Here is a 13,463-nt window from a genome sequence, read left to right as displayed (position 1 = left end):
CGCCGTGGGTTCCCTCCCCCCCCCCCCCCGTTTTTCTCTGCATCTGCATGCACACGTGTCTCTCTTCCTCTGTGTCTGTGCGTGGTTCTCTGTCTCTCCGCATCTATGTATGTGCCTGTTTGTCTTTCTCTGTCACTCTGCGTTTGTGTGCCTGTCCACCTCTCTTCCTTTGCGTCTGTGTGCACGTGTCTCTCTTCCACTGCATCTTTGTGTGTATGCATCTGTCTGGCCTCTGCATCTGTCTGCATGTGCCTCTTTCTCTTCCTCTGTCTGCACGTTCCTCTCTTTCTCTCTGCATTTGCACGCACATGGCTCCCCGTGTCTACCTCCCTCTCTCTCTTTGCCTGTCTCTTGCTGATGCTCTTTCTCTCTCTCTCATTCTGCCTTTTGCTCTCTTTCTTGCTCTCTCTTCTCTGCTGTCTTCTGCTCTTTCGCACTTTTGTGCGCACTCACTTTCTCTCACACTTCCTCTGTCATTCTGTCTTGATTGCTCTTCCTTGCTCTCATTTTCCCTCTCTGTTTCTCCCTCACTCGTTCTCTGTCTTTTTCTTCTTTTATCCTTCTATTTCTCCTTTTTCCCTCTTCTTTCTTTCTCACTCTTTCACTTACTCTCATGTTTGCGCTCTTCTCTCTCCTCCGCTCTTTCTTTTTCTCTCTGCCTCTCTTCCCCTATCTTGTTCTCTTTATCGCCCTCTTCTGTTTTCTTTTTCTCTCTGCCTCTCTCTACCTCGTCCTCACTATCTTTCTTTCACTTTCTCCCTCCCTCCCTCCCCTCTCCTTTTCTCGCTTTCTCTCTGTCTCTCTCTCACTCTGTCTCTCTTTGTGACATGGTCTGGAAAAGTCAGCCTGTAAAACGAAAACTTTTCAATAAACTTCTGAAAAGACTTTCTAGAATTGCAATGGTCGCTTATTTTTAGTACCAGAGATCGTTGCACATTCTAGCTCTACTTAAAAAGAATGAAATTATTTCAGAATATAACACTATAAAGTGGAGACTTGTTGACATGTCCTCTTATTGTAATATTGGGTGAGGAATACATTCAGTTTCTTCAGTATTGAACAACTGGATTAAGGCAATAGATTTGAAAGCCTGAAGGACGTTTAAAATATACTCTAACCTCCTGCATAACACACACCACAGAAGGTCCTTTCCAACCTAAACCATTCTATGATTCTATGATAATCTTTATGCAGTATCCTTAACACACGTTAAAGCTATAATAATCTTTATTTATTCTTGGCTATTATATAAACTGATGAACTGCGTTTTAATATTTCCAAAAGTACCTCCTACATGTGTTATAGAATACTATGTTATGTTGTACCTGCACATTTATTATTTATTTCAGAGGATCATTTGAGGAAAACAAGTATTTAGATCAGATTAATCTTGAACTGTATCAGCTTGGTGTAAAGATCAATTTGGGGTCATAACCACAGTAAATGAGGTTGTGACTGCACTTTTGCTATTGGAATCTGATTGTAAACTATATCTCCTTACCATCTTTGCAGTCATTATGCATATTGACCATAATGTGTTTTGTGTTTTCTAATGAGAACAATATGCTTTGGGTAAGAGAGAGTACAGCTGTGTCCTCTACTCCATTTCCTGATAAAGCTTGATTCACTCTGAAAGTGGAGCAGTGAAGTTTAATGTTTGAAAACTGTCTGTAATAAATACCCTCGTGTCCTGGTTTCAGCTGGGATAGAGCTAATTTTCTTCCTAGTAGCTGCTGTATTTTGGATTTAGTATGAGAATAATGTTGATAACATGTATAGTTTTAGTTGTTCCAAAATAATTTTTATATTAAGTCAAGGACTTTTTCAGCTTCCCATAGAAGCTGAGAGGGAACATAGACAGGACAAGCTGGCCAAAGGAAGATTCCATACCATAGATGTCATGCTCAGTATATAAATGGGGGTTGGCCAGGGGGCAGGAATCTGCGATCGCTGCTTGGGACAGGCAGGGCAATCGATCATCGGGTGGTGGTAGCAATTGTATTACATAACTTTATTTTGTATATTCTTTTACCATTATTATTATTATCATCCTTCTCCATTACTATTCTATTAAACTGTATCTCAACCCATGAGGTTTTTTTCTCCTTTTTCCCCCTCTTCTCCCTACTCTACTGGGGAGTGGGGGGGAGTGAGTGAATGGCTGCACAATCCTAGTTGCTGTCTGGGGTTAAACCACGACACCTTGTTTACATAAGAGAATTGATGTTTATTTTTTAAAAGCTCACTTTGAGTTGTACTTTTAATGGTCAGAAACATAAAAGGAATGCCAGATATTCTGGTGACTGATGAAAAAAGCAGATGAAAGAATGTTCCCAGATTTGCAGAGCTAGAAGTAAAACTGAGCACTTCCATGAAGTGAGTTTCTGTACTCCGGACCACCACCTTGATTCCTGAGAGTTCAAACTTTAGTGACTCACACTATACTTTGGACATGTGCCTTAGCATAGTTTCCAGGATTGCTGCGACACAGGTGCAGGACCTTGCACTTGGCCTTGTTGAACTTCATGAACTTCTCAAGCCTGTCCAGGTCCCTCTGGATGGCAGCTCTCCCCTCCAGCATGTCAACCTTGGTGTTGTCAGCAAAATTGCTGAGGATTCACTCAATCCCACTGTCCATGTCGCCGACAAAGATGTTAAACAACACCAATACCAACCCCTGAGGAATGCCACTTGTCACTGGTTTCCACTTGGACATCCAGCTGTTGACTGCAACTCTTCCAGTGAGGCCATCCAGCCAGTTCCTTATCCACCGAGTGGTCCATACATCAAATCCATGTCTCTTCAGTTTAGATACAAGAATGTCATGCGGGACAGTGCCAAACGCTTTCCATAAGTCCAGGTAGATGATGTCAGTTGCTCTTCCCTTATATACCAACGGTGTAATCCCTTCGTAGAAGGTCACCAAATTTGTCAGGCATGACTTGCCCTTGGTGAAGCCATGTGGTCTGTCACCAATCACCTCCTTATTTTCCATGTGCCTTAGCATAGTTTCCAGGAGGATCTGCTCCATGATCTTGCCAGGCACAGAGCTGAGACTGACTGGCCTGTAGTTCCCGGGGTCTTCCTTTTTTACCTTTTTGAAAACTGGGGCTACTTTTCCCCCTTTCCAGTTAGTGGGAACTTCACTGGACTGCCACGACTTTTCAAATATAATGGAAAGTGGCTTAGCAACTTCATCCACCAGTTGCCTCAGGACCCGTGGATGGGTCCCATCAGGTCCCATGTCCCTTGTGATCCTTCAGGTTCCTTAGATGGTCTCGTACTTGACCTTCACCTACAGTGGGCTGTTCTTCATTCTCACAGCTGCTTTCTTTGCCTTCTGTGACTTGGGCAGTGTGGTTAGAGCCCTTGCCGGTGAAGACTGAGGCAAAAATGTCATTAAGTACCTCAGCTTTCTTCATATCCTGGGTGACCATGTCTCCTGTTTCCTTCTGGAGAGGGCCCACACCTTCTCTAGTTTTCCTTTTATCATTGACATACTTATAGAAGTTTCTCTTGTTGCCCCTGATGTCTCTGGCCAGATTTAATTCTATCTGGGCTTTTACTTGCCTAACCTGGTCCCTGGATGCTTGGACAGTTTCTCTGTATTCCTCCCAGGCTACCTGTCCTTGCTTCCACCTTCTGTAGTCCTCCTTTTTGCTTTTGAGTGTGTCCAGGAGCTCCTTGTTCATCCATGCAGGTATCCTGGCTTTTTTGCCTGACTTCTTAATTGTTGGGATACGTCGCTCCTGAGCTTGGAGGAGTTGATCCTTGAATACTAACCAGCTTCCTTGGGCCCCTCTCCCCTCCAGCGCTTTAACCCATGGCACCATACCAAGCAGAGCCCTCAAAAGGCCAAAGTCTGCTCTCCTGAAATCCAGGGCAGTGAGCTTCCTGAGGACCTTCCTCGCTGCCCTAAGGATCCTGAACTCTACCATTTCATGATCACTTCAGCCAAGGCTGTCCTTGATCATGACATTCCCCACCAGCCCCTCCTTGTTGGCTCCTCTACCACTTGGAGGAGGAAGTTGTCATCAATGCATTCCAAAAACTTCCTGGATTGCTTGTGCCCTGCTGTGTTGTCCCTCCAACAGATATCGGGGTGGTTGAAGTCCCCCATGAGGACCAGGGCCTCTGAACACCATGCCACTCCTATCTGTCTATGAAGGGCCTCCTTTGCTCCGTCATCCTGGTCAGGTGGCCTGTAGCAGATGCCAACTGTAATGTCATCTGCCCCTGTGTTCCCTTTGATCCTTGATTCCTGAGACTTCAAACTTTAGCGCCTCACACTATATTTTGGACACACAACTTCACAGAGGAGAGGTTTGCTTTTACTGGAAATTCTGTCTCTGGGTGATGACTTCATAAGTCAGAGGAAGAGTTTTCACTCCAGAGCATAAGGGCCCCCTCAGAACATGGAAATGAGCAAAACTTTTAAGGCTAGTTATAACTCAGAATCATAGACTCATAGAATGGTTTGGATGCAAAGAATAATAAGAAGGGGTTTACAGGTACGTTGGCTAGAAAAGGAAAAAAATGTGCCTGTCACTACAGGCCCTGGCAAAATGTCTTTCTCTGTCTTTCTTATAAGCCCTCTTAATATTACTGAAAGGCCGCAATAAAGTCTCCCCGGAGCCTTCTCTTCTCCAGGCTGAACAACCTCAACTCTCTCAACCTTTTTTCACAGGACAGGTGTTCCAGCCCTCTGATCATTTTCATGGCCCTCCTCTGGACCCACTCCAACAGGTCCATGTCTTTCTTGTACAGGGGGCCCCAGAACTGGATGCGGTACTCCAGATGGGGTCTCACCAGAGCAGAGTAGAGGGGCAGAATCTATGTCTGTATCATTGATGAAGTTATTAAACAGTACTGGTCCCAGTATGGACTCCTGAGGGACATCACTCATTACTGTTTTCCACTTGGACATTGAGCCACTGATTAGAAGTCTTTGGATGTAGCCATCCAGCCTATTCCTTCTCCATCTAACACTCCATCTGTCAAACCCATCTCTCTCCAATTTAGAGGTAAGAATGTTGTGGGGGACCATATCAAAGGCCTTACAGAAGTTCAGGTAGATGACATCCATAACTCTTCCCTTGGCCACTGATTCAGTCACTCCATTGTAGAAGGCCACTATATAAGTCAGGTATGACTTGCCCTTGGTGAAGTCATGTTGGCTCTCTCTAATCACCTCCCTGTCTTCCACATATTTCAACATATCTTCCAGGAGGATTTTTTCCATGATCTTACTAGGCACAGAGGTGAGGATGACTGGTCAGTAGTTCCCAGGTTCCTCCTTTCTACCCTTTTTTAAAATGGGTACATTTTCTTCTTTTTCTGGCCAACGTACCTGTAAAACCCCTTCTTATTTTTCTTTGTATCCCTTGCCAAATTCAACTCCAACTATGCCTTAGCTTTCCTGATCCCATTAGCTTGCCTGAGCCCGTCCCGACACACTTTGGCAGCATCCCTATATTCTTCCCAGAATTCATGTCCCTGGTTCCATTGTCTGTGCATTTCCTTCTTACAGTTTAGTTTGATCAGGAGGTCCTTACTCAACCATGCTAGTCTCTTGCCTTCCTTGCCTGATTTCTTACACATGGGAATTGAGAGCTCTTACACTCTAAGAAAAACGTCCTTAAAGAGCTACGAGCTCTGTTCAGCTCCTTTATCTCTGAGGGTAGTTTCCCAGGCGGTCTCATCCACTAATTCCTTAAACAACTGAAAGTTCACTCTCCTAAAATTCAGGATCTTGACTTTACTCTTCACCTGGCCCGTATCCCTCAAGATTGTAAATTCCACCAGGGCATCATCACTGTGGCTCAGACTGCTACCGATCTTGACCTGTTCAATTAGTTCATCTGTGTTGGTGAGCAACAGGTCTAGTAACACTTCTCCGGTGGTTGGGCTGTCTGTTACCTGGATTAAGAAATTCTCCTCGGTGCACTTCAGTAGCTTGCTCTGCTACTTTTCCAGGAGGCGTCAGGGTGATTGAAGTCCCCCAGCAGGATCAGAGCCTATGAGCAGGATGTTTCCTGTAGCTGAAGTAAGAATGCTTCTTCAACAGGCTCCCCTCGATCACGAAGCCTGTAGTAAACACCAGACATGAGGTTTCCTTTGTGGGCTTGGCCCCTAAATTTTACCCATAAGCTCTCAACCTGTTCATTGCTGTTTTTCAAAGACAGCTCTGTGCAGTCAATCAATTTTTTTACATAGAGGGTGACCCCCCCCCACCTCTCCTTCCTTGCCTGTCCCTTCTGAACAGTCTGAATCTGTCAATTGCAGTGCTCCAGTTGTGTGATTCATCCCACCAAATTCCAGTGACTGTGATTAGATCATAGTTTTCTAGCTGCGCAATGGCTTCCAACTCCTCCTGTTTGTTACCCAGTGCTGCATACATTGGTATAGAGGCACTTCAGTTGGGCTGTTGACTATGTCACCTTTTTGGAGAACAAGCCCTAATTCCTTTGCGGCATTTCTCAGGTGTTTCCCTATTGGTTCCTAATGCATTAGCAGCCCCTGGCTCTTCTCTGTTACTCATAACTCCATCCCCTTCCCCCGATAAATCTATTTTAAAGCTCTCTATACGTCTAGTCAGCATGTTGGCAAAGACACTGTTGCCCCACTTGGTCAGGTGGGGCATCAGTTCCCAACAGACCCGGCTTCTCAAAGATAGATCCACAATCATAGAAGCCAAAAGCTTAAGTATGGCACTGTGTGAGCCAACTAGGGGAGGACGCAAGAACAACCACAAAAACACGGATGAAAGACAAAGAACAAATTTAATCTCAATACCTTGCGAATTGGGGAATATCTGAAGCAACACCCAGAGGAATGTGAGCAGGGCATGCAGGCACCACAGAGTGGGAGAAAGTCCTTGTTAGCAGGAGCATGTGAGCTCTGACTTGCTGTTCTCGCCTGCTTTTCAAGGGTTCAAGCAGGCGCAGTTTTCCACTGTGCTTTGATCTTATTCAACAAGGCAGTGATCTCATGTATGCTAGAGAAGGTGTCCCTCAGTCCACCCCAGGCTTACCTTATCTAAGTGTGGATGTTCTACTTGCAAGCACACAAGGCTGAACAACAATTAGTGTGATATATGTGTTGTCCAGCACCCCAGGTGGAGCGTGTTTACAATCTTCCTTGCCAATCTTCTGTTACTTTCCCACAGGCACCAGCCACAAAGCCAGGCATTCACCTCTTCAATTTGTCTCCTCCTTCCTGAACACCTTCCTCTGACTGCGGATGATAATATGTAGGGCTCACCAGGTTCGGCAGCCTCTCAGGGACATCACGAATGTGAGCTCCTAGTAGACAACAGACTTGTCTAGAGAAATTGTCTGGATGGCAAATGGGTGCTTCAGTGCCTCTCAGTAAGGAATCTGGCACTGGTTCTAATGTGGGTGGGTGGCTGGATCAACTTTGCATGGTCTTTTCCTGGATCCTGTCCATTACTTGTGCTTTTCAAACTCCAACCCCAGAGCATCATGTCTGTTATGCAAGGGCACATCAGGGGATTGGGGAAGGTTCTTCCTTCTACCCCAAGCAGAGATAAATGTCCAGTCTACTTCATCTTGTGAGTTACTTCATACAATCATAGAATCATAAAGGGGTTTAGGTTAGAAGGGACCTTAAAGATCCTCTAGTTCCAACCCCCCTGCCATGGGCAGGGACACCTCCCGCTAGACCAGGTTGCTCAAAGCCCCATCCAGCCTGGCCTTGAACACTTCCAGGGATGGAGAACCTACAAACTTTTCTGGGCAATATGTTCCAGTGCCTCACCATCCTCATACTGAAAAATTTCTGCCTAATATCTAATCTAAATCTACCCTCTTCTAGTTTGAAGCCATTACACCTTGTCCTATCACTACATGTCCTTGGAAAAACTCTCTACAGCTTTCCTGTAGGCCCCCTTCAGATACTTGGAAGGTCACTACAAGATCTCCCTGGAGCCTTCTCTTCTCCAGGCTGAACAGCCCCAGCTCTCTCAGCCTCTCCTCATAGGAGAGGTGCTCCAGCCTTCTGATCATCTTTGTGGCCCTCCTCTGTACCCACTCCAACGGGCCCATGTCCTTCTTGTGCTGAGGACTCCAAAGCTGGATGCAGTACTCCAGGTGGGGTCTCACCAGAGCGGAACAGAGGGCTAGAATCACTTTCTTTGACCTGCCTCATTTCTTTTGATGCTGGCCTTCTGGGCTGAAGGTGCCCATTGCCAGCTCATGTTGAGCTTCTCATCAACCAACACCCCCAAGTCCTTCTCGGCAGGGCTGCTCTTAATCTGTTCTCTGCCCAGCCTGTATTTGTGCTTGGGATTGCTGTGACACAGGTGCAGGACCTTGCACTTGGCCTTGTTGAACTTCATGAGGTTGGCATGGGCCCACCTCTCAAGCCTGTCCAGGTCCCTCTGGATGGCAGCTCTCCCCTCCAGCATGTCAACCTTGGTGTCGTCAGCAAACTTGCTGAGGGTGCACTCAATCCCACTGTCCATGTCTCCAACAAAGATGTTAAACAACACTAGTACCAACCCCTGAGGAACTCAAATGATCCTCTGAAATAAATAATAAATGTGCAGGTACAACATAACATAGTATTCTATAACACAGATAGGAGGTACTTTTGGAAATATTAAAATGCAGTTCATCAGTTTATATAATAGCCAAGAATAAATAAAGATTATTATAGCTTTAATGTGTGTTAAGGATACTGCATAAAGATTATCGAGCAACATTCTGTGATGTGTATTATGCAGGAGGTTAGAGTATATTTTAAACGTCCTTCAGGCTTTCAAATCTATTGCCTTAATCCAGTTGTTCAATACTGAAGAAACTGAATGTATTCCTCACCCAATATGTTGTGGGGGACTGTGTCAAAGGCCTTACAGAAATCCAGATAGATGATATTTGTATGTCTTCCCTTTTGCACTGATTTAGTCACTCCACTTACCTTCCCCTTGCACAGCCTTAAGGCAGGGCTGTCACTCAGCCTGGGACAGTGCACAATACCATGCATCAATCTCCTGCTCGCATTCCCAGATAGTGCGCTGCCTGATGACCTCCTCTTGTAACATAGTTATTTGTCTGAAGAGTTCTTCCAGCTGGACACACTTGTGCAGCTATGACCTCCACCGCTGCCTTCAGGTGCTGAGTGGACTTCCAGTTACTGGAGCTGCATGCAGCCTGAGGTCTGGACAGCTATATTGATCCTTGGGAGTTCTGTTTTGGGGGGAGATGTCAGTATAGTTAGGCTGTAGTGCTTCTGTTTGGGTTACAGCCACAGCCTTGCAGTTGCAGCAAATGGACACCGTTTTCTTTCAGCAGATCACCTCGAAGTCCCAGGACAGAGAAAGGGACAGCAGGTACCAGCAAGAGGGGAAGGGAGAGAAGGGGCCCAACTTCCCGCAACAGAGTTGTTTAGGGTACAATCTCATATTATGAGTCCTTCAGTTCCAACTGGTGATTGTTTTCTTGGTGTGTGTCTGTAAATGTAATATATGGGAAGAATAGAAGCTACTGTGGTAAGTAAACCTGCTCCCATCTTGGGAGTCTGTGCCAGAGCGAACACCCCCAAGTCCTTTTGATTTCATCTGAAGTAAAAGGCCCTTTGCTCCTTGCAAGTGTAGCTGGTAGCATCACACTTTTAGACCCTGTTCTGTACTAAAATCTCTGTTCATTGAGTTTCTGAATGAATTATTGTGTGGATTGTATTTGTAAGCTAAGGGTAATTGGACTGCTTTCTTTTGATAATCTCCTTTCACTCGAGATATATAAAAATGTTCATTTTCTTTCAGATGCTTCAGGCATGCTCAGTCCAACATCTACCAGTACCATATGCAGCGTTCCCACCTCTGATTTCTAATGACCCATTCCTTTTGCATCCTCCTCACCTCTCTCCGCATCATCCGTCTCACCTGCCACCTCCAGGGCAATTTGTTCCCTTCCAAGCACAGCAGTCACGTTCAGTAAGTAATGCTTCATATCCCCTCTCCTAAAATATTTGGGTGTTGATCAGCAAATAATGCTCTTGTCCTTCTAATAACATTCTGGTTGAGAGAACAAATGGATCTGATTTAGAGTAAGTAATAGGGTTTTGTAGTAGTGCTACCTGAGCAAGACTTAGTCTGAAGAAAAAAAATAATGTTTTGAAATTCATTTTGATTCTGTTGCCCACTCCATTTCCCTGGAGGCTTGTACTCCTGTCAGTCTGACATAAGTTTGCTTCGCGTACTACTTCTGCAGGTGGTGTTCTTCCAGAAAGTAAAAGAGAATATAGAGACCTAAGTGTAGTGCAGCAGTGGTCCCAGAGAAAACACTTTGCAGAGAAACCAGAAAGCACAAAGCATTATTTCTATTGCATGGTTCTACCACATTAATTCACAGTTTATTTAATGTGACCACTGTATCCCCCCCGAACACTAGTGTGAAAAGTATTACTCAAGCCTTCTATGGCCTACAGGAACCTCTTTTTTCCCCTGCTTATGGAAATTATTGACTCTTTTCACTTAAACAAACTTGGCCCAAAAGTTAATGCCTTCATAATAGGGCTTATGCAAACATGAGAGAAATGCTATTTTGGACACAAGGGAAAAAATTACATTTTGTAATTTCTACTTACTAATCTTCTGCCAGAGATTAGTAATTTCCACTCACTAATCTTCTGCCAGGCACCTTTGTGCCTGTTTCTTTGGAGCTCTACCAATATTTCATTAATACAGAAATGCAAAATAATTTCAGTATTACTAACAAATACTGCTCAGTGTGTTTTGAGCAGTAACTATTTGTTACTGCTGTGTTAAATGTCAGGTGTTGGCACTATTTTAATAATTTCATTATAGTCATGGGGGAACAGTTCTGCATAGTTTTCTCTGGTAATCAGGATGTCTTCCCTCAGAAAATGTTGGGGCTTCTTTCTTAACTTAGCTTCAGGAATAGGCTCCCTTGTTAACTTTTAGCTCTGTTTGATAGCTTGATTTTTTGCTGTCAAGTCTTACTAGAAGAATTATTGCCTTAAAAATGCTATTTAAAGTTTGTTCAGCAGAAAGAGGAAACAATTTTCCTTTGCTTCCACAGGATGACTTTCATAGCTGACTGTTTTGAAGCATGTGGAATTCAGTACTGGAAAAAGAAGGGTGAATTAGTGAAATAGTAGAGTTAAGGTTTTCCTGAAAAATGAGACCAAAATGAGCTGAGATTTGAATTGATCTTTCCTAATAGCAAAAGTATAGCTTCAAGATAATGTATCTAGCCTAAATGTTGCAATAGATTATTTATAAGTATAAATCATGGTGTTTATAATGAAGATTTTTGCTTCACAGGGAAAAGCTGAGTTGTTTTTGTAAGAAACTTCTTAATTCTTTATACATCAGTGTGCCTTCAATCATTCCTTATGGTAGTGAAATAGAACTATTTACTTCAGTTTGAGAACGTGTCTATTAAGAAAGTCAGTTGCTGCCTTATATATGCAGTCTGATGAAAGGGATCATAGGATCACAGGATCAGAGGATAATTCAGGTTGGAAGACACCTCAGGAGGTCTCTAGTTCAACCTTCTGTTCAAAACAGGATCAGCTATGAGGTCAGGTGAGGGTGCTCAGGGCTTTTTCCAGTTGGGTCTTGAAAACCTCCAAGGATGGAGACTACACAAACTCTCTAGGCTCCCGTTCCACTGCCTGACTGTCCTCATGGTGAAAAAGCTTGTTTTTGTATTTAGCTGGAACCTCTTTTGTTTTGACTTATGCCCATTGTCTCTTGTCCTTCCACCATGCACCACTGTAAAGACCCTGGCTCCATCTTCTTGATCAATCTCTGAAGGTATTGGAAGGCCGCTGTTAGGTGTCCTTTCCCCCTCCCCCCAAGCCTTTGCCTCTCCTGGCAGAAAAAGGCTGGTTCCCTCAAGCTCTTCTAATAGGATAAATGCTCCAGTCCCCTGATCATCTTGGTGGCCCTCCTTTGAGTTTGTTCTACTTGAACAATGTCTTTTTTTTTTTTTGTATTTGGGTGCCCAAAACTGGATGTAGTATTCTACATGAGGTCTAACAAGCATTGAGTAGAAGGTGAATAATCACTTCGCTCAATCTACTGGCTAAGCTACTGTTTGTTAATACAGCCCAAGATACTACTCGCCGCCTTTGCTGCCAGGGCACACCATTGGCTCATGTTCAGCTTGCTGCCTACCAAGGGCTCTGGGGCCTTTTCAGCAGAGCTGCTTCACAGCCAGTCATTCCCCAGCTTGGATTGTTGCCAGGGGTTCTTCCTTCCCAGGTGCAGGACTTGGCATTTGTCTTTGTTGAATATCATAAGGTTCCTGTTGGCCCATTTCTCCAGCCTGTCTGCATCCTGCTGTATGGCAGCCCTACCTTCCAGTGTATGGACTGCTCTCTGCAATTTGATATCAGCTGTAGACTTCATGGGCAAGTACTCTGTCACTTCCAGGTGATTGATAATGTTGTTAAATAGGACAGGTCCTTGTGATATACCACTTGTTACCAGCATCTTGGTAGAGTATGACCAATTAGCCACTATGATCTAAGCCTGATCATCCAAACATCTTTTTTATCCATCTGCTTGTCCACCCATCCAGACTGTAACATCTGAACTTGGTTACAAGAATATTGTGGTAGATAGTGTAAAAAGCCTTGCTAAAGTTGAGGTAAATGATATCCACTGCTCTCCCCTCATCCACAAATCCAGTCACCTTATCATACTAGACAATCTGGTTGATTTTCCCTTGGTATAGCCATGCTGACTGTTCCCTCCTCTATGTGCCAAGAAATATGTTCCAAGAGGACTCACTCCATGATTTTCCCAGGGACTGAAGTAAGGTCAACTGGCCTGTAGTTTCCCAGATTGTCCTTTTAGCCATTTTTGTTGATGAATGCAATGTTTACCTTTCTCTATTTGTCAGGTGTCCTTGTTTGAGGTAAAACAGGAGCAATTTTCTCTTCAGTAACTTCACTTTTTATCTAAGCCTCTTCTAACTACTGAAATTAACAGCATATTGTGCAGACAATGTTCACTCTCTCAGAGTGATAAGACCTATGTTTACAGTTGATGCCCAGGCATGGTATGCAGAGAGGACCTTGCTTATACTTATTGCTATAATAACCAAGGCCAACCAACTTTGTTATTTGCCCCGTTGGAGGGTCGGAAGTGGAAAAGCATAGTGGGGTCCCACCTGTGGGGAGGAGCAGACAGGACAGGTGACCCCAAACTGACCAACAGGGTATTCCATCCCATCTGCCTCATGCTCAGTATAAAAGCTGAGGGATCAAAGGGTCAGCTCTTTTTCTCCAATGGCTGATGTCGAAGGAAGGATCTGTCTGTTTGTCTGCCTTTGATCCCGATCCGTGCATTCCTGAATCCAGATCCGGAATCCAGTTTCCATCCATCACTGAGTCCAGTCTGGGACTTTCCCAGTGCCTGCTGGTGACGTGATTGTCATCCTGGGAGCTTGATATGGTTTTGTATATAT

At 44.4% G+C, this 13,463-nt stretch overlaps 1 protein-coding gene across 1 annotated transcript in view; it reads left to right on the top strand.

Moving 5' to 3' along the window:
* LOC104286378 (E3 ubiquitin-protein ligase RNF38-like) overlaps positions 1-13,463 on the top strand; it is a gene marked incomplete at its 5' end in the record, with an annotated part of 33,994 nt that overhangs the window by 10,027 nt on the left and 10,504 nt on the right. The window contains one exon of the mRNA XM_009885003.1: positions 9,785-9,955. Coding sequence (XP_009883305.1) covers positions 9,785-9,955 — 171 coding nt within the window. The remainder of the gene's footprint in view (positions 1-9,784; positions 9,956-13,463) is intronic.

Source organism: Charadrius vociferus, unplaced genomic scaffold (assembly GCF_000708025.1).
Source record: "Charadrius vociferus isolate BGI_N301 unplaced genomic scaffold, ASM70802v2 scaffold350, whole genome shotgun sequence".
Classification (NCBI taxonomy): Eukaryota; Metazoa; Chordata; class Aves; order Charadriiformes; family Charadriidae; genus Charadrius; species Charadrius vociferus.
This window is presented reverse-complemented; position numbering and strand designations above follow the sequence as displayed.